The sequence below is a fragment of the Leuresthes tenuis genome, unplaced genomic scaffold, assembly GCF_036924035.1.
Source record: "Leuresthes tenuis unplaced genomic scaffold, fLeuTen1.0.hap1 SCAF_16, whole genome shotgun sequence".
NCBI classification, from domain to species: Eukaryota; Metazoa; Chordata; class Actinopteri; order Atheriniformes; family Atherinopsidae; genus Leuresthes; species Leuresthes tenuis.
In genome coordinates this window covers 21,532,260-21,554,391 of record NW_027325370.1, presented here as the reverse complement: position 1 = coordinate 21,554,391, position 22,132 = coordinate 21,532,260, and the positions used below count along the sequence as shown (strand labels likewise).

General features: G+C 40.2%; 1 protein-coding gene across 1 annotated transcript; it reads right to left on the bottom strand.

The window, feature by feature from the left end:
• Positions 1 to 1,406: 1,406 nt before the first annotated feature.
• Positions 1,407 to 20,507, bottom strand: rbm38 (RNA binding motif protein 38). The gene is made up of 4 exons (XM_072367912.1): positions 20,065 to 20,507; positions 18,724 to 18,847; positions 15,923 to 15,977; positions 1,407 to 2,864 (listed from the first exon to the last, which is right to left on the bottom strand). The coding sequence occupies exons 1-4, from the start codon at positions 20,284 to 20,286 to the stop codon at positions 2,513 to 2,515; spliced, it is 753 nt and encodes a 250-aa protein (XP_072224013.1). The 5' UTR covers positions 20,287 to 20,507; the 3' UTR covers positions 1,407 to 2,512.
• Positions 20,508 to 22,132: the final 1,625 nt, after the last annotated feature.

Sequence of the window (22,132 nt, the reverse complement as noted above, 5' to 3'; positions counted from 1 at the left end):
ATGATGGTTGGCTCATTTTTGCTCCTTTGAATTGAACATTTCATAGACTTAATGGCCATGTAGGGGAGTGTGAGTTGTAATTAATAAGCATGGCCAGAAGAGGGCAAAAACAGCACATGACATACAAGACAATCAGAAAAAGGATTGAGTGAATTTTGGATAAAATGAGTAATACAGGACTATTATTAACAGTGGTATGTGTGCTTTACCTAGCAGAATGCTGTTATTTATTAAATTCATTGAAGAATTTACTCAAGGGAGGGGTTGTTTGGGTAGAACTGGGTCCACCCTAAAGTAATACTATTGCTCAAGATTGATAAGAAAAATGGTTAAAACTAACACACATATGTATCTCCCACATTCTTTTGTTATTGTGCATTACAGCTGATAAAATACAGCTAGACCTACCCCACCTAAAGACCGCTGACAAAGCAACAGTTTTAAATGTTCTTAAAGCACTAACTGACTGATCAAACTAATATATATCATCTGTCTTATTCCACCTGTGTACCTCAGAAACAGTGGTTGGTTTCTCTGCAGTCACATTTGAGGCAAAGCTCAGTTTTGAAAATATGGATTAAGCAAGTCCTAGATCAAAACTTAATCTAGGATCCATGTGATAAACAAATTGAAAACAAAACATCCATCAGTTAGTGACACCAGATTGATCCTGTTGAGGGTTGTGGTGTGTTGGCTCTTCCTACCTGGAGAAAACCCTGAAGGAAAACGGAAATACAGACATAATCTTAATGCTCCAAAACAAAACACACAAAATAGTCACTGTTGACTATTGACTGTTGATCTATTTAAAAGACCAATAAATAAGACGCAACCACCCAGTAACCAGTTAGCTCAGTGTAGCATGTGTGCAGTAACGATGACTAGCCTCTGCAAGAGTCACACTAATCAACATATTACAGTATAATCCCTTAATTTTAACAAAAGAAAACTCACTTTGGAGTTAAGCACTACGTTTTTGTCCTGGAGCAATTTCCTGCCAAGTTGCAACCCGCAGTTACACAAAGCTATAACTCAAACCTGTTGATTCTCACAGCTTGACATGTTTACCTGTCAGTTTTTGGACCAACTAACCAAATGGCATAGAGTATAATGTGTTAATTAGTAGGCTGACATGCTACAGCTTCATTCAATCCATTCAGACTCGAGGCTGATGATTTATCTAATAAAACATCGAATAGGGAAGCAAATATACATATTCGCAAAACTTTTGCATTATTCCTGTAACCATACACCTTTAACCATAGGCCCTTTCCCTCTTTGAAAGTTTCTTACTCGTTAAATGAAACGTTAGGGACTCACATATGACTCTTCAGGCTGCAGAGGCAAATTCTCACAAATATCATCCACAAAAATCTGAAATTTGATCAGACTCAGAAAAAGGACAGTTTCACATTTAGAAATATTCCTTTTATTTTGCATATTTGTTTAATATGTGATATATTGGTTTAAGACTACTAAGGTTGGTGCCCCTGCCACAGCACCAAGAGACTCCGGTATTGTCGCCGAAGCATCTGACTATATTCCACAGCTGGAAAAGAATAAAATAAAACAATTGGTCTTGATACTGGCTTTTACTGCATTGCTCTATTTCTTCCTCACCAACAAACAAACAGTCACACACACAAACTTCACATACAGCCAAGAACATTTACTTGATATGTATCAACAGCAATGTAACTGAATAACTCACAGTCAGTCCAAAAGACATTTTTGCTCCAGAATGTGCAGGTAAAGACAGACTAAAAAGCAGCTACAGGAATTTCATGTGATGAATATTTTGTTTTATGTGTTGACAGAGTTGTTCTCCGAGGAATGCTCTAGCAGTACCGATACAATAAACAGAAATTCCAGTGTTGTCTATCCTATTAATGTTCATCCTTTGCTATCATAATTGCATATTCTGTGATAGTTCTCATATAACAAGTTTTTAGCAGTGATAAAAGGAACAAAAGGGAGTTCAATAAAGCTTTTGTTCATTTGAGAGACTAATGAAAATGACAGGTACAGAAGGAAATCTCTATGGCCACAGACAGAAAGTTAACCTTGAAGAGAAGGTAATTGGGCCTACATTTCAGAAAAAAGTACCGGCTCTTGTCTTGGCTGAAATCCAGCATTCAGCTCAGTTCCTCTGGATAAATTTCAGCTGCAGCATCATGTCAAACAGACATATTTCTCATTGTCTCTATCCATGTGCTCTGGCCTAGAAATTGTGGTAAGAGAGAAATACAGAGGATTACCAGTTGTCTATTTCGGGTCCCTGACTGCCATCAGTTATGAAAAACATTCAGAGTGTATGCTGATGACAATAGCAGATGATCATTGGTCATTTTTCTATTACAACAATAATCTATAAAAACCGGAATTAGAGTACTTTCAAAAAGCCCTTTTTATAACATTACACTCCTCCAGTCTTTTCCTGATGATGTCACGAGTCAACAGTCACAATGTTTTGAGTCATCAGGTTGGCAGCCGCAGCCCTCTTCAGGGCTGCTTACTGCGTGCGGTCAGGCTGGTGAAGAGGGTAATGGAGGAAGGCCTGCGGAGTGGTAGACACAGCGGTGAGAGCAGCTAGAGGAGGATGGATGGCAGCTGGAGGGGTTGGAGACGTGGTGAGAGTAGGCGTCGGAGTGCCAGGGGAAAAGCTATAGCTGAGGTAGCCAGTGGAGGGTGATGGTGAGGCGGTGTAGGGGTACTGCTCCAGTCCTGTTGGCACATAGGGGCTGTAGGCAGAGCTGTATTCCAGGTAAGGGGAGGAGAGTGCTGCTGCTGAAGGGCTGAGGTGAGACTGCAGCAGGAGGCTGGGCTGGAGGAATGCCTGCGGGTAAACATACTGCTGCGCGAACCTGAAGGTACAGAAAAACAAAGCTAGAACATCATGGAAAGCCAACTAGGTATAAGTAAATACACACTCACAGATACACAACTAAGAAAAATTGAGGTCAAACCTGGAAAAAAGCATTGTCAGTGTGATTATAAATAAATAAATGCAATGCCACCTTCTCTTTCATCATCTTGCAAAACTTTAGCATTGATACTATATATATATGTCACCAAGAGCTTGCCGTTTCAAAATTTGGAAAAAACTGCAAAGAAAACCTGTCATTAAGCAAGTACGTAAGTAAGTCAGTCAAATTTTATTTATATAGTACCTTACAAGATAAAAATCACAAATTATTTCACAATGAAATACAATTAAATTATATCAAATTTCATAATAATTTTAGATTTTTGTACTTGGCTTTATTCCCCAGAATTAACATCCCTGTAAAACGACTTACAACTTACGTTGAAAAGGTTATGGGCTAATAGCACCTCACCTTGTTGATATTTTGACTAAATTAAGTTTGGTACTCAAACTTATTTCCTCTTTTTTAATTTTTCATCTATTTTTTTATGCCACAATTCAAATCTTTAACATCAACCTCCTGACAGCAACATGCTAACAAAAATGTGATATTGTAAACATTAATTCAGCACATTAGCATTGTCTGTGTGAGCATGTTAGCCCTCTAACTTGCCAAGCTAGGATAATTAACATGATGCACATTACAAATGAGCTAGTTAGCGTGCTGATATGTGGCAAAGCACTGCCGTGTCCTAGAAATAAGGAAGCCCCAAACCGCATTTTCAGGATTTGTTTTCTGGCTGTAAACAACAGCAAATATAGAAATGGAAAGTTTTGTCATGGGCTTGAAGTAGTCTGACAGAAATCACCAAAAACATTCGTAAAGATAATGGCTTTATCCAAATCAGCGAGATGTTGCTTCATGGCTTAAAAAAATCGAACCTCACAAAAAAAAAAAAGTAAAGTGAACTGAGGTTGGATATGTGATTATGTTCACTTCATTTCTCTTCTTCCTGAAGAGAAATGAACAATCATTATGTCTTCCATGTCCTGAAGAGAAATGAACAATCATTATGTCTTCCATGTCATTCCTCATTATGATTTCTACTGGCCACTGGCAGATGCAGACATAAGATCCAAAGTTTATAAAATGTACACATATACTGAGAGAAAGAGGAAATCTACTTTAATGCACTGATGAAAAATTAAACTCCTCCCTTAAATTCAATTATCAGCCTTAGAATAGATCATTTCCCATGTGTTTTACTTTAATTAGCACAATGCCTGAGAAACATTAAAAAAAGAATATTCCAAATGACACATTTATGAAATGCCTCTTAGTCACAATCTGTTATATTTCTAATTGGATTTCTCACAAACTGTGTGCTCTGAAGTGGACACCTATGCACTCACAAATACACACTGCCACATCAGATGCAAGAGATTATTTGTACTAAATAATGAGAGGGATTCAGTCATGCCCTTGCCAGAGGCTGCCCACTTAACCTGAACTCCCTCAGTTACATCTGGCAAAAAAGCAACAGTGATCATGTCAGAGGAATTAGGTTACGCAGCCATGCAAACAGCAGAACACGACTGTGTTTAACACTTACATTCCTCCAATCAGTGCCTACAGTCAAACCCATTAATCTGACAGTAAACTTGTTGGGTCCGAGCAGGTCGGCCCAGTGACAGGTAGCCTGATGCTGCTTACCGCTAAACACAGTCACAGCGAGGATCAAGTGTGCTTTCACAACAAACACTGAGCCCAGACCCATCTGCACCCACTCTGCTGTATATACAACACAGAGACAGACCACTATGTGCAGGATGCCTGTTTCCAGAGCCCACATGTGGATTTTAAACTTATCTGCCCTTAACTCCTCTATTGTTCAAATTTGTAGAATCTCTTCTCCTTCCATTGTACGTTTCAGTGTGGGAATAATTCTTTATGGGCACCACAGACACACTTTTTTTCTTTAACAAGCACACCATATTTACAACATTTGATTACTAGTATTAAATAAGGAAATATGAATTTATGACTTCCATAAATAAATTCTTTAGCACTTACTTTATTCTATTAAAGGGCACAGGTCAAAAAGCAGGTACACGAGGGGAAGGTCAGCATTCAAATCACAGGCTACAAAGCAAGATAGCCATGCACACTCACAACCACGCTTCACGTTTGGCAAGGGCTAAAGCCTTGATATAATGACTTATATTTAAAGGTTTCTACACGTTCAGACAAAACAGTTCAAGGGACTCCCGAAGGGGAAAAGTGGACTGAAGAGCTCCCTTGAGAGCTACACCATTTTAAAGGCTTATTTTCTGTTCAGAGTCACTTCACTCAAATGAACACTGAAGTGATGTAATAGCCAGCAAGTATATGGAATATAAACCAAAATCTTGTTGAATTTTTTTCTATCAAAATTAGCTCATTGTTAACCATTTTTTACGCATTACTTTTTCTTATTATATTTTTCTTCAACTTAAATTTTACAGCCATCTTTTTGTGGTCTACTGGGCATGTATGTCACACAGAAGGCAAAATGATCCCGAAAAGCCCACAACGATTGCGTGCCAGTGCCATAAGAGCTCACTGCAGTTCACACGTCGACCACTGGGAAAAAATAAAAACAAGGGTTTTCTTAAGGTTACACTTTCAGTTCACAAGATCAAATACTCAAATACTGTCACACAAATTTCATGCAGATTTGAACTAAATTTGATTCATGTTGAAAAAAGACTTTTAACCAATGAGAAAAGCGGGGATCAAAAACATCTCGTTACCAAAACGTTTTATCTATGAAAACTGTATGTTCAACCTAGTAAATTTAAGTAGCTGATAAAGGAAATAGTTTGTGGGAGTTCCGGCCAAGAGAGCGTGACTGAGTCAGAATCTACATTTGCAGTCAAAACAAAGCGCTTTCTCGACCCCTACACATAAGTGTAGTGCAGTGTCATTCCTATGGCTATGTGCCGCTTCTTGCTTGTGCACCGGCCTGACTGATCCAATGTGACAGAGTGGTGGGAGGGAGTTGCACTTCGCCTCTCTCCTCCCATAGCCTGGCATCATTGCCGGCTATCAAATGCACATTATATACTATATATATATATATATGCATTCACTAAATTATAAAGCACATACTGAATCATACGGTCGAAATCATCACATTCAGAGAAAGTGAACAAGCAACAAAGAAATGTAATACACACTTAACAGGTTGTGTGTAGTTAGTTAAGCAGCTTGGAAGAGGATGTAGATATGTACGTGTGTGTGTGTGTCTGTGGTGATTAGGGGAGGGTGGAGGGGGGTTTCAAGCATGGTAGAGCTAATTGGTGCAGATGCATGGGTGTATGCTCACTAACAGACCCATGAGAGCAGAATAACCTCCACTGATCTCCCTCCCCTCTCTGGCTTTTACTCCCTCACAGCCATCTTCCTCTGCTGCACTCCCCCTCACTGTCCTTCCTCAAAGCAGGCATCGGATGAAAGAGATAGGATGCACTGACTACAGAGAAAAAAACAACAACAAAGCATCTGAGGTGAAGGTCAAAGTCGGGCCTCCTTGGATGAGTGAAAGATACTGTGAGGTGAAGGATCAGCCATCATATCCTTCATGCCCAAGGCCAACCAGGCTTTTAATAGTTCAGATGAGGAATTCGAGAAAAGTGAGTACGTCAAAGAGGCAAACACACGCTCTTGAAGGCGCACCCGCATGACCCTCCGTCCTCTCTGGATAAACATGCACAGCTTAAGGGAGGGCGAGCTATAGACATAGTAACACTCAGCTCTAATGTCAGCTCTAATGTCCAATTTCATTCATTCAAACAGGGCTGTGTGATACAGAGAAAATGTATTTTAACACCAGAGTTAGCCATGATCATTCTAATGGGTCTAAGATTGTTCATGATTAAAGTGTCAATCTTACAGATAGATACATTTAGCTGTCAGTGAGATTTGAATCTGAATCATTTCAATATGATATGCACTTGTTTCACATCCAACAAGCATTTGAACAAATTTCTGCTCTGAAACCAGGCGTATGCTTAAAATGGGATCTTTAACATTCTGAGGCAAAAGTCTTTCAGTTGAAGCCATTTTGGCAAATTTCTATTGACTTTAAGACTCTTAACCTCAAAAAAACTTGAGCTGTATTTGAAGGTGGTTATGATGTCATCATAAAAGGCAGCTGGACAGACACAGATGTGTCAAAATACGTTCATAGTCATGAAAAAAAAGGGGTCATTGGAGGCCACTACTTGCATTTGATGGGATGTTACATCATTTTCATCACTTTTATCAGGGGAGCATATCAACCAGTTTAAAGCAGATGCTGTCTTACTCTTCAGGTATCTTTATTCACAGTCATTCAAATACATCTGCAACACAAAAACAAGTGTTAATTGATACAAATCATAATGTAGAGAGCAGACACAACATGTGCGATACTGTGTGTTGTGGACGGCAACAGTTCACACAGCAGCTCTCTCACTGTTGTGGTTCTGTTTTGAAATCTATCTGTTGTGATTGTGCCATGTTCAGTGCACGCCTCAGCAAGATGTTCTCCCCTGTTTCCATGACACGTGAATGTAGTTTAAGTGTTCATTGATGTAATGGGCTGTAACCCAGAGGCAGCTATGATTTCAAACTACTTAGCCAGCTTAGGCCTCTCCATTTCAAGCAGCTCAGGCATCCTGTGATGTCAGTGACTCTTAAGGGCAACTGGGTATTGGGATGTGACCAGAATAGTTTTGCACGGACCTTCACCTCATGTAAATATGGCTACATGCTGTGGCTATCAATACAACAACTCTTACAGTTATTTTGTGGAAGGCAGACACATACTTTGTTTAAAGAGAGAGACTCGAGAATGTGTGTCGCAACTTAACAGCAACACTGTTGGTTTGAGATGCAGAGCTTAAAGTGGCACTTTTCATGTGTAGAGGACCTTGTTTTTGCAAATTCAATTAATTAAATCAAAGTTACAAAATGGTCAAACTAGCTTACATTTCTAACGGTGGTGTAACTGACGTGTTTCTTTGCAACATCATCACAAATGCACGTGCACAACTAGGGAGCAGACAGCATTGCACATCCTGGTCTGTTTGGCAGAGCCGAGCTCCAAAGCAGAGATGACAGGGCAGTAAATTGTTCAGTATTAGGAGGGGAACACATCCCTTTGCCAAGAACAGAAGAAGATTGTGGCTCCAGGCCATTAAAAGAACATACTCAAGTTCTCATAATCCAAAAGACAGATAAAGTCAGAGCCACTTCATGTCTCACAATGCAAAACAATGATCTTTTCAAAAGACTTTTTTTTCTTGAAGCTACACAGAGAACACACACACACACACATATATATATATATATGTATATATATATATATACATCCAATTCATATGCATGCAGATTTCTTAAAACTGGACTTTTCAGTGAGTGTATTGAGCCATGCTGGACATCTGTGTGCTACCAGCATAAATCTAAAATCAATTCCAAGTATCTATCACATGTATCTCATATACTAGGTTTATAGAAATTGTAATTTCTGTATGTGGCAGGTCGTGAAGTGGCCTAGTTTTATTAAGCTCCGTGAAACGAACGCCAACAAATCTCAAAAACTAGGCCAAGGTCATTCAAAAATACAGTCTACTCCCAATTTATGCAAGTCTATATGAACTCAGGACTATGAAATAGCATTTTATGACAAAGTTGAGCTATCAACAAAAAACCAATGCATGTTTATTCAGGAAGTTTGTTACTATCTCATGACAGGCAAACAATGTTTTTGCTGCTTGAATGCGCACACATGTAGTAATGTTTTTGGGCATGTTCTTGACTTTCTTTAAAATTCATCTCAAACCACACCAGTTAGCTCCAATAATTGAAGTTAGTTTGCCAGCTAGCTTAATCCAACAGCTAGCATTTTTCTCAATGACAACAAGCCTTTAATAAAAAGCTGATAAGTATGTTGGTCTAAGCAAAATATCAAACCAAAATAACTTTCAGTTATGTAACAAAATTAGATCTCCACGTCAGAACGATCCAAACAGAGTTAAACTAGTGTCCTGAGTCGGCATGTCAGGAGGTCACAGGTTTACAGCACCAAATGTTACAGGTGTTATCTTTTGTCAGGAGTTTGGGTCATTCCATTTTGCTCTGTTACATTTACAGTTGAGTTGCTAGATAAGCAAAGCCATGACACAATGAGTGTTAAGGGTTCCTGAGAACGCTTTCAGTGTTAGCATGGATCTCAGTGTAAATGAGGCTATCTAGCTGCGTGTTCCATGAACAAGCTACTGCTAAGCACAATGTGCGGATCACTGGAAACTGATTTTGTCGTCTTAAATTACTCGTGATAATTCGTGATTATGAAAAATGGCAGAATAATTTATCAACCGAGAAACCGCAACAGTTAACTAATTGTAAACTGACGGAAGCAGTCATGTGATCCAAACAAAAAATAGCCAAAACAAAAAGAAGGTGATTTTAGATAAACTTTTAGCTTCTTCCCATTAACGCCCTCCATCCTGCTTCCTGTCTTTCTCTCATTATCCTACATCTCATTGCAGTTTGGCAGGTTTCTGTTCTGAGGTGCCTGCAGGCTAATGATATATACAGAAGTGCAGATTTAGCCTGAAACACTAATTAAAATCTGCCCTCAATCTACATTTTATACATTTTATTTGTCAACATACTTTCATTGCTCTGACAGGACAGAGAATAAAGGAGGCAGCAGCTCGATTTAGCGTCGACATGCATAACACAAAACAGAAATTTAAAGCTGGAAAAAATTCAGCTCCAAATGTGAGTCATCTTTTAAAAGGCAGCTGAACAAAATGGGAGCTTTCTTCACTATGAAAAGCTGCCAACGTGCTTTTTTCCCTGTCTCTTTTAAATTAAGCCTTTCATCCAGCTGAAGAGCCCGTACTAATTGGGTCCCCGGATGAGAGAAAAATCCACCTGAGAGTTCGCCATCTACCAGAAAGCCCCCAACAGACAGAGAGATAACTGTGGGCTGGGAAAGGGGAGACAAGAGAAAGAGAGATCATTTAGAGTGGGTGGATGAGAGGCAAAGAGGAAACAGAAGAGGGAAAAAAAACAGACAAAGAAAAGACAGTCGAGGATGCGGCTGTATTAAAGCGAGATGATGTATCGGCAGATTCATTATTCACTTTATGTTTCACAAGGGAATATTTCATTATGAACCTATTTCACGCGATATATAGGCAATCCCTCCCATCATGTCCCCCCTAAAGCTTCACTGAACCCTGTCGCAGCTACATCCGGCCACAGGTGTGCCGTGTGTCTGTGATGCTACCCATCCTCCCCCACTCTGCCCCACTGCTTCAACAGGAAGTACTCCCCCCTGTCACCGCCCTTACCACCTTAAACCAACCTAACAAACACCCTCCTCCTTCCTCTCCTTTCGTTTCTCTCAAGAAATAAACACCACATAGCTTTTTGAAAGAAAAAAAATTAAGTCCTGCCAAGCAACTGCGTCAACTGTGGGTGAGACAGACAGCAGGCGGCCATGGGCGACAGATGCCTCCCCCCGTCCCTTGAGTGGCAATCATCCCCCACCTCTCCCACCCACCCACCCACCCATCCCCCACCCTTCCATCCAGATTCAGCTTTACCTCAGAGCCACATTTGGCATCAGTCTGTCCTCTGTCCTCTTAAAACTTTAAGCAAATACACAAAGGCAGCAGACAGAGCTGTGCTTTGTTTGAGTTTATCTTTGATATTTGCCGTTGGCTGTGTGTGTTCGTCTGAGCAGACTAACGCCGGAGCCCCCCCAAAGCAAAGACAGGAGCACCAAGATACCTGCAGACACATTGGCTCAGATTTAGTTTCAAAGTACAGTTTGAAGTTTTTGGAAAATAAAACACATTCCGTGTTCTTTTCTTTATTTTTGCATGTAAGAAGAGAGGATACCCATATCTGTATTTTAAATTTGGAGGGATGGCCAGCCGCAGGTGAGCTCAGCTTAAACGACAGGCAGTGAAAAGGCGGAGAGACCTCAATAAAATCTTCCTATCAGCTCTTTGTAATTAAAATGTTATCACTATAAGTTACTGCTAAGAAAGAATGTGATAAGAAACACATCAAAAAGTAAATTGTTTTTCCTAAACTACTTTTTTCCCCCCTTTTTAAATAAAGAAAAAATGAGCTGTTGTTTTCTGTGGGCCAATTTCCTCAGAAATCTACTCGAGCTACTGTGTGCTGAATTCTAAAGTTTTGGACTCGCTGTCTAACCAAATAGCAACTCCAAAACTGTAGACAGAAGCAGGCATGCTGAAATCTCCTGTTTCTTCTCTGTTTTATGTATTTGTCTATGAATTATATAACAATTTAAAAAAAATGTTAACAGCCATGACCATCTCCTGTTAATATCTTCAAAAGTCTTTCTCCAGATGGAAAAACAGGACAGAGATCCCAGTCTCTCTGAGAACAACATTTCTAATTTCACTAACGAGCGTAAGCTAGATCTGGGAACAACTTAACGTTACCTTTGTAGCACTTTTTATATGAATGCTTTGTGTATATAATCACACATCTATTCACAAAAATACTGATTTGAAAGGTTCTAGTATTTAAATCAGTGAAAAAGGCCATTTAAGATCAGTAATCAGTCTTTTCAGAGCCCTGTCGGACCGTTTTATTTGCTCATGAACTCAAAGTCTCTCATGTTAGCAAGACGTGTTTTAAACTGACTGACTGCAGTCACACTGATCATATCAAAGGCACACAGAGTCCGAGGATTCAGAACAGCAGCAACCATTTCTTACATCCATCAGAATGGCTTCAGCTGGGATTTGTTCCGTTCTGGAAAGTAAGCTGAATTTAGTGGTTAATTGGTACTGATTCATAAACTGAAAAAAGTGAATCAGTCAGTGACTCAAAGCACAACTCCTGCAGCTGTTCAGCCCTGAGACCTCTGGAGGTTAACACTTTGGCTGGTTCTGGTATCACTTCTTCTTCTGCAACAGATTTTTCCCTAAATAAACTGAAACATGTTTACATGGCACACCACAAACTGGTAGCTAGATGTCTTCTCCAATGTGGGTTGTGTCAAAAAGGAAGAAAAACATAATCAGACAAAAACTATTGACTAATTAAAGGGGTATTCCACCCATTGGACATACAAAAAATGTATGATAATTAAAATCAGAGCAGCAGATGATGAGTTTTATGATGACTGTTAGTCAGTAGTCTGAGTTAACCTATGCACCTATGGATCCAACTACAAATAGGAAATGGACCGACAAAGTTTCAGGCTTATTCAACAGTGCTGATCAATGAATTTGTGATTTATATAACTGATAAAACAAACTGAAATAACACACACACACAACATAAAAATCCCAGTTTGCATGAAATTGTACCCTCTGATATCTTCACAAAAGCCTGAAGCACAAAAGCGACCAACTCGCCCAAGTCAGCATGTTGCTATCTTCTGTCAACGTGTCTGAATGCTTATGATAACATTCAGGGATAACCTCACAAGTTCTTTCTTGATTCTAAATCTGATTTGATTTTATTTGAAGTCATCCGCTGCGAGCAAAATTCACAGCCAATGGAGACATCTGTAGTCAGATTCGGTCGATCCAACCACACTGCCAAGTTGAAGCTAAGCATGTTTTTTACAGCAGTTCTTTCTTTTTTTTATTCTATTGAACATAACACAACAACCTCAGATTTTTTCTCAGAATGTAACTTCCTCGCCCCCGACTGTGGCTTTGACGATGTAATGATTAACATTTCTGTGATGAATAATCTTCTAATTTGCAACTCAGATTTAAAGGAGGTAAAATGTGATTTTTTTTTGTTAGAACTAAATTCAGAGTCTGGCCTGGTGATAAAGACAAGATAACTTAGTGCATCTCAAGTTTCACTCATCAATAGGGCCAAAGGTTGTTCATTTTCTACCACAACTAATTTGAAGCTGTAACAGGTGAACTTAGGATTTTTCAGGTTTGAAATTTCAAATGATCAATATTCCTTTTTCAGATAAATAGTCCAAACAAAAGACATCCACTTTATGTGACATCAAACAGAAAAAAAACTCCTGCTTCACCTCATATTTGACAAGGGGAAAGCCGCACACATTTGCCATTTCATTCATCTTCTTGCCAAACAAGACAAACAACCACGCACACACGCTCGCACTCACACTCACTCCTGCAGTCAATCTAAAATCATGAGTGAGACTAACAGTCATGTGTTTGAACTGTGGGAGGAAGCCGTAGTATCCAGTGTGAACCCATGCATGCACGAGGAGGAACTTGCAAACTCAGAGCAGATGGGTCCCAGCCAAGATTTGAACCAGGAATCCTCTTATTGTGAGGTGACAAAACAAACCACCACACCAGCCCAAGACCAATATTTAATCAGTAATTTAAAACACTTCCTCAAAACCAACATGTACAAACATAGAAATGCTCGAATTGAGGGAGTTCCCACACTGACGGAGTGCCATTCTCTGTGTGTGTGTTTTTTGCGGGTGTGTCAGTTAGATGTAGTGTGCCAGGTGATGTTGTCTCGCTGTTTCAGTATCAAGCTGTGACTCTTCCAGGGAGATTAAAGGACCAACTCCCACCGTCTTTAAGTGTATGCCCTGGTTCTGGCAGACTTTCTGATCAACCACTCATCTCTCATTCAAAAACTCATCTGGGGCAGCCCAAATTCCCTCATCCCTCATTCACAAATTGAGGACTGCAATATTAATAGCACACAGGACAGTTTTGGTTTTTAATGGACTTCTCTGTATCCACAGGATCAGAACGTCAGTCAGCCTTCGGAAAGCCAGACTGAAGACATAATATCCAAATCACTACATCCCGTATATTCCTGAAAGTGCACCTAGAATATAGAAGATCCAATGGATCAAGCAACACATGTCTGACAAGAAAGACTAAAAATCACTGGAGAGACCGTAGCTATGCTCTTCAGCTCTCCAGTGCATCAGAAGGCGGTGGCATTTGCAAAAAGATGCAAAGAAAATTTGTACTATATATACACAAATTTAATCTCTGAAGCCTGAAAAGGGTGAAATTTGAAAGTATTTGATGAGACTTAACAACAAAGTTGAGTGATGAGAATTTTGTGCAGTAGAATCAACAGTTTGCCTTTAGGCATGTCACTAAAATCTCTCGACAATGACTGGATGGATTGCCAGGAACTTTTCGACTGATATTCACGGTCCCTAGCAGATGAGTACTGTTTTTTGGAGGTATTACAATGTTTCCTTTAATAAATTAGCCTTTATAATAAAAAAAAAAAGAAGTCAGATTTAGCAGGAGACCAGATTTTGGTACAATGCCTGGCTTTTTAATAGCAGATCTTGCATTCATGAGTGTGATTCAATTATTTCCAGTGAGGCCCAACTTCTCTCTCCTTTTCCTTTCACCATCTCTTACCATCTCTGCTAGATTGAATAATTATTTGGACAAAGAAAGAAAGACAGAAAGAAATTAAACTAACCAGACAACAATGGTATTAATGGAAGAGCAATCCTTAGAAGATGGCGCTCACGTCCCAGCATGCAACATGCTAACTTCACATTCTCTGCAAGTATTACTAAATAGTTACCAAGGTCCTTCAAGTCCCCATCAGATGTGTATCCAGACTGTTAAATATAATAATTACACAGGTTGGCCTAAATAAAATGGCGGGTCTTAGCATTCAAGTGGATGTTACTGTGAAATGTACTACCCACCAAGAAAAATAGTTGATAACAGCGTTAAAACAGTTTGACTCAGGTGTTGTGTCATTGTTTAACTGCTGCTAAGCCTCTTTTGTTGTTTAACTAAGATTATCACATACTTTAATGTTGATAATTACTAACTGTTTGTTTTTCAGCAATCCCATGTGAATGAAAACCTCGGTAAGGCTTAGTTACGGCAGCGTATTTAACTGTGAATGAGTGAATAATGGAGTTTAAACATTAACAAGGAATTTTTCTGGCTTTTTTAAAAAAAACAAACCTATTTGTCTATTTCTTTCATTTGATAGCTACAAAAAGTGAAAATGCATTTTTGCAATTATAAGTGACTCATGAACTTTCTTTCTTCCAACGAAATGTCTGTAAAACGCCTGGAACTGCTTCTGAATGGCTCCCAGTCTAACCGGAAATGTGGTTTTGTTGCTGTTACAAACACTTAGTGACACATACATAAGATGAGAAAGCATCTCATTAGGTTAGAACCTATAAACGTCGGCATACAACAACGACAGTAAGAAGACAGCTGTGATTCACAGTGGATGTATCCTCTAACTCTTCCTTTTTGTACCATCGTCAGACTATTACTTGTTGCTTTGAGCAGATGACTCGTCATGATGGATTGTCACAAATGTAATACAGACATTGAACTGCTGATGAATTTGAACTTGTGCACGTTATTTTTCCTGCACAACTTCTAATGTTCGAATGAGCCTTACCTGTACTTTCTGTTTACTTTCTGCTCTAATGAGCAAACATTAGCATGCTCGCACATTAAATTGTGAGCATGGTAGCATTGTTAGTCATGTTTTTCTTATTTCCTGCTGTGGCAACCATCATGTGACTTCTTGTGAACACTGGCCTAATTAAACCAGAAATATTCAAAGGTTAGCCTACATGGTGTCAACAACATATCTTCATATCACAGAACTATATACTGACTCATAAGAGTAAACATGTTGCGAAGTTTGACTAAATGCCTTTTTGCCTCAGTGAAGACCAACTCACGCGTGCGTAAAAATCAGAACTGAGTTTTGGAAGAATTTAATGGACCAGAAAGAGACAGAGGCAACAGAGAGTGCGTCAAACTCCAGTGTGCAGATAGACAGGAGCTTCTCGAGGTATTTCAGAAACTGAACAAACAGCCGTTGTGCTGTGATGGTTTTTCTCTTTCATTGCAAAGTACCAGTTTCTACTCCTGGTGCACAACAAGAGCGAGTGCCCACAAATGTCAATGACGGGGGAGTGAAACATGTTGAGGAGGAGGTGGAGGCAGGTGAGAAAAAAGAGATGTGGAAACAGTGGTATTGATTCCTTTCTGACTTACCCGTATTGCCTCTGAGCCCACGTAGGATGGACTTGCTGAACTCCAACTGAAACAGCTGCAGACAAAGAGAGAGACAAAGGATATGTTTTGCTATCGGCAGAACAGACATGCAGACACAGATGCGTTTTTCCCCTACTTGTCTCTTGTTTTTGTCTCTCTTATAGTAGCATGCATATGTTAGTTTCACAAACTTGACTGTTATTTCCTCATCCTTGTAACTTTCACAAATAATGATATACTCGATTGGTCATGAACATCTGTTGCCTCTGGACTTCAGACCTAATCAGCTGAGAATGAGTAAGAATGAGTTAGTTTTCCTCCGTCTTCCTGCCCCCCCCAACTTCATTTCTCCATTCCTCCAGCTATTCATTCCATTCCTATCCTTTTTTTTTACTTTGCTACCATGACTTCATCACCCCTCCTCTTTTGTTCAAACATAGATCTACATGCTCATTTTCTTCCTTCTCCAGGACAAAGAAAGGACAGACATGCTGTTATTTCTTGCTCTTAACAGTCCCATCCCCTCTTGCTCTCTGTATTGTCTCCCTCTCTCACACACAATAACAAAATACCAAGCGCTGCCATCTCCTATCAGCTGCGTACTCGGGGAGTTGTGTTGCAGCGCTAGCCCCGCAATAATGGCACACAATCAGTTGTTGTTGGCGCCACTGTTTGTCAGTCACACCTACGCTCAACTGTGTTCCAGCCAGCAATCTTTAAATGAAGCAGTGAAGGAGAGCTGCTGTCAAGGTCTGATGTGCAACCAGACCTCAGAGGGGAAACATGCAGCATGTGCAGTGGTGGTTAACTCTGAAAAAGCCTGGCGGCAGGAAAGCTGTGCGTACAATTAAGCACATAAAGACTGAATGTAGGGTGGGAATAAGCAGAGACAGCTGGCTTTGTGATGAGCATACCAGTGGCTTATCATGATTTTTCAACCTAACCTAAATTTTATAAACACTTTTATTGGTTTTGAGATTGATTTCCTTTTATCCAGAAAGCTGTAAATGGAAAATGGGTTTCAATTTATTTCAGTGAAACACAAAAGCCAACAGTCGGTGACCTGAAGTTTGTTTAAGATTCACTATATTTAGCTGCCTTTCTTCTTAAATCACACACCTTTGATTGGAAATGAACAAACTTATGGTAGTCTTAATTTCTAGAGTGCAGCCTTTACGTGGATCTATAGCCTGAAAAACTATTTATTAATCATAGCTATGTTGAAAATAATAATCATTGTGTTTTTGTTAAATCTGAAATAGTAATTAAAGTACATTAACAGTAACAGAAGTTGAAGGTGGCCAAACCAAAACCCTGGCTCTAGAAGATGCTTTCTTTGTTTTTAGAGGCTAATGTGGTCTCTCCTACATATTGGAAAGGGAATACGTTAAGGAACATTGTATTCAGTTGGTTGTGATCTACATTTTTGGCACAAGATGACACTAAATCCGAAACCTTGCTTCTCCACGTCAAGTCTGATTACCCACCTGTGACGTGAACATATTGCCATAACTTTAATACTAATTGCTCTTGAGGTGATCTTAACTCGCTGCAGTTATGTGCACTGATGAAAACACAAAGCTAATTTGCTGGATTAGAAGTACGAGAGGTACTGAGCAGGAAGCACTAATTCATGGTGGTTTTTACACAAATTTCCTGCAGAACTTCACCATCTGGGAATCCTTTTTCCATCTGAATTACAAGCTGAAACAGACAGGACTTAAGCAATGTTGCGCCAACCATATATGCACATGGTCGACTTTTATATAGCACCTTTACAACCTTATTTAGCCTCTAAAAATACTTTCCAGTGTGGTTCTTGTTTACTCATTCATCACACAACAGCGTTTCTTATTATTCATATATGCACCATATATATATATATATATGGTGCATATATGAACTTTATATACAGTTTGAGGATGATCATTCCACTCACTGAGCCATGGCTGCCCCACAGGCTTAGCTCTTTCCTTTATTGACTGTATTCAGGATATTGTGTTAACATGGAGCATAATAACTTACATTCCAGTATACAAGAAAAATAAAATCCATATTTTTAACTATCAACTTGATTATTTTCATAATTTAACTCCATAACGCTCTGCAGCAGACTGTAACTAATTAAGTATATAATAACTGCAGATTATAAATGTCTTGATAAGTGACTGGCTGATAATAGAACATCCTATAGTGATAACTGCTGTGATATTCCATGTTTTTCTCATGAGTTAAGGCAAACTGATCTTGTTAGCAGTTGACATGATCAAAGCCTGAAATATCCGGTTCATCTCTGCCACCGGCATCCTATATTGTTCCTTCCATGAGCACAGACACTGTTTTCATTGTAAAATAACCCCTCAGACACTGTTTTATGGCTCTAAATACTTACTAAAAAACCAATTCTTCCATATTATATCCTCAGCCTTTTAAAACAGGTTTTAAGTTGGACTTTGTCTCCCGTCAATGTGTCTGAGTTGCGTTTGAATATTTCAATTCACATCAACAGCATTAGCTATTCAGCGATTGTGTGACCCAGCTTCCAAATGCCTCACGTACCGACGAAGGGCCACTACTGCAATTTACCAGTATCCCCTAAATGTGTCATGTTCAGGCCGGGCATACATAGAAAACTTTACCGTTTTGAAAAGGATAATTTACTAATCAGTGTACATGCAGTTTTGGGTACTTCTTTTCTCGCTTCAAAAACTGAAACTCTTAACTTTATGGATTGATATATAAAATATAAGACTGATGCGATGTTGTGCATCTTTTGTTTAGCTGTGATCACACACACTTACTTGTCTGTGAGCTGCGAGGCTTGGCTCCCAGGTACGCCAGGTTCACGTTGGCCTTCCTGCCATCGATGATAGGGTTTGCATCTTTGCATGCCCGCTCTGCCGCCCCCCTGTCCATCATGGTCACCTGTTGACAGCATTCCTCATTAATAAGGCTCAAGACTTAAAGCCACACAACTGCATCATGTGACAGCCTCCCTCTTCAGTGCAGATACCAGCTACCAGGAAGAGCTCCTCCTCACCTCTCTGTTTAAATAATTACATTTTTTACTAAAAGCTTGAGGGGACACTGATGCTATCGCCTGCGTGGAGCAATCAGTGCGCTCTCGGGCTGTGTGGGTTGATATGTAGGAGGCAAAAGGATGAGCTATTGTAATCTACCTTGAGGGAGTTGAGTTGAGAGGTGGACAGATGGAAGTCAGAAGAGGTTGATGAAGGTTAATACACATGCGCACACAGTGCTGCCACATATAATACACAAGTTAAACCATAGTTGCATAAAACTCTAACGCCAATAAGTGGGACAGTGAGACTAAATAGATGCTTATGGTTTACATAAGTATGAATTCAGATAAGGAGAAATCAGGGATGAAGTAAGAACTCTGTATCAAGGTGTAGCAAACAGCTTAACTTCGCTCTAGAAGCTGAGACGATTTGAGGTCCAATACACATGAATCCATCTCGTCTTATCTCTCTGCCGCTTACACTCACAAACTCACTCAGACAAACAAGTAAGTGAGTGTGTGTGTGTGTGTGTGTGGGGGGGGGGGGGGGGGGGGGGGGGGGGTGAAGGAGGAAGTCAGAATGAAACTACTGCAGCCTTATCTTGAACAGCCAACTGACAAGTCACACCTCTGAGACCAAAGACCCCCACTAACACACACCAGCCTCTCTCTCTCTCTCTCTCTCTCACTCACTCACACACACAGCAGAAAGAAACATCTGTCCGCAGCTGCAGCAGCTTATTACCAACTCACATGGGAACATCGTGTCAGCGCGCTGCTTTGTGTTATGGGAGTGCAGAGAAAATTGATGACACACTTTCAAGAAATAACCTGCTTCTCATGCTTGGAGCATGTGACTGACACCACCTGACACACCGCGTATGGCTGCTGCTTGAACAAAGTGGCAGTGTGTGCAGCCTCCAAAACCAAGAAAAAGACATCTTTCTGGAGGTCGAGATAATAACATTACAATTAGCCATAAAGGCGAAGGAAACGCATCAGTAACAGATAGGATCTGGCGAGGTTTTAGCTCAGTCCAATTCGACCGAGAGAACACGAGTCAAACACCTTATTCTACGACAGATGTGCATTCATTCTACCAGAATACGGATCCACTCACAAAGCCATAGCCTCTAGATTTCCCAGTCTGCTTGTCTGTAATCACCACCGCCTCGTCGATGTCCCCGAAAGTCTCGAAATATTTCCGAAGTGAAGCGTCGCTGGTGTGATAAGGCAGGCCGCCGACGAATATCTTGGTGTAAGTTGTGTCTTTCTCCATGGTGGGGTACATCATTTCAAACGGAACCCCGGCCAGCTGACCCAAAATAAGCGGTGAACTCATGCAGCTTGAATGGACCCCCCCACCCCCCAAAAAAAACAACAACAACAAAAAAAACAAACAGAGAGTGACAAAGAAAAACGACACAGCGGAGGGATAACTTTACGCCCGGTGCTCAATGACAGCCTATAACAACGATAACGGCGCGTCCATGACTAAACACGCAACCCCTCGCGCAGCTCTGAAATGTGCAGCTCGGCCGACAGGTGTCTCGGACTCTCTCGTCCTCCGTACCGGAAAAAAAAAGTAAAACCTTCAAGCTTCGGTGGGCGTTTTACACGTTTACATGCGCCCAACCCTGCGTCTGGTCCAATGGCCGAGCGGTGCGTCTTTACCCATCGGCGCATCCCCGCCTTCGGCTCCACCCTGTCCCTTCTGCACGCTCACACAGGGAACCCCCACATGACCACTCAAATATTGTAACGGAACAGCTGGATGATTTGGGATCATCTGCAGTGTAGAACAGGGAGGAAATTACGGAGTAAGGAAAGAAAAGAAGAAAAAAAAATGACAACGAGCCCAGAAAAACCCGCAAAAACAGACACCAGAAGCTTCAAACTTCATGTAGGTTTTAATTGAGGCATAATTTTGTTGTTTTTTTTTCCTGATAGTATTTACTTCATGAACATTACATCCACCAGAGAGTGGTAACCAGAGATACGGGGTTAACGTGATTGCGCTAATTATGTTCACAAAACCAAAACATAAAGGCTTTGCTTGCTTCTAAGTAAAAGTCCTGCATGAAATTCCCATCTAAGCAAAAACAATTAGCTCTTATTAGCAATGAAATACTGATTTAGATTCACTGATATGATTATAGCCTAGTGTGTACATATCACGTCAGTATTGTAATGGAGATATTTGAAACACTTAGATTACTCCCAAGTATTCCTGATTGTTGCCCATGTGTTTTTCATAGGTGTCCTTCCACTTTGGTATATTGAGGATTCGTGGTCACCCCAGCTGATGGGGTTGATGAGGCCTTCTCTCTGATCTCTAAAAGAAACGGGAAGCCTTTCCTCTGTAAAATGAAGTGGTACTGCAGGTACCCAAAGGTGGAACTTCTGATTAGACCTTAAAGTACACCGTTTCAGAGACGACAAAGAAATCTAAAAGGTCATGAGAGATTCACGGTGGAGGAGCCAAGAACTAATCTCCTTGATTTTTTGTTTCTTTGGCCTTTTCTTTGATCTTAGATTTCTTGTGAAAGATTATTTGAAAGTTGAAAGTTATTTGAACATTAAATTACATACATCGCAAAAACATCCCCCGCTTTTTGTAACCAACTGCTTGAATCTTTAACTTATCTTTTCAAAAGCTTGTAACACTATCCATTGTAGAAAATACTCTTGAAAGTAACTAAAGCTGACAAGAGAAAGTATTTCATACTCTAGTTCAGTGGAGTAAAAGTCGTATAAGAAGGAAATACAGCAGTACTAGTATGTAAAAGTTGTTCTTGAGTATAGTAGAAAAATGGACTGAAGGTATGAAACTTAACCCCAAGTGTGTGGACTAACATTTCATGACAACCAATCTAACAGATGATCCGTAGCCAGACTGCATGATTCTGCTAGAAAAAAAAACAACAAAAAAACTTTTTAACTGGCATTTACAAATAACCACAGAAAGTCAAAAGTGAAAGTTGTGCAAAGCTTTTGACTGGGCTGACAGAGTCGTGCAGGTCTGCAGCAGCAGCAGGAGGAGTTTGGGGCAACCTGACGGGTTGCGTTTCATGGGGAACAAAATAATTAAGAGCAGTGAGGAAAGTGGGATGCCAAATAGGGGTCACACTTAAGAGGCATCCAGCAGGAAATAAGGAGCAGATAAAAGCAAGGCTGCAGACGGCAGC

Bases quoted from the DNA above. Each gene is read 5' to 3' on its own strand.
- rbm38 (XM_072367912.1), bottom strand. From the start codon at position 20,286: ATGAGTTCACCGCTTATTTTGGGTCAGCTGGCCGGGGTTCCGTTTGAA. The intron at 15,978-18,723 runs GTAAGTGTGTGT...CTTTGTCTGCAG, and splicing joins GCCTCGCAGCTCACAGACAA to CTGTTTCAGTTGGAGTTCAG. The intron at 2,865-15,922 runs GTAAGTCAGAAA...CTGTACCTTCAG, and splicing joins TGGGCTCAGAGGCAATACGG to GTTCGCGCAGCAGTATGTTT.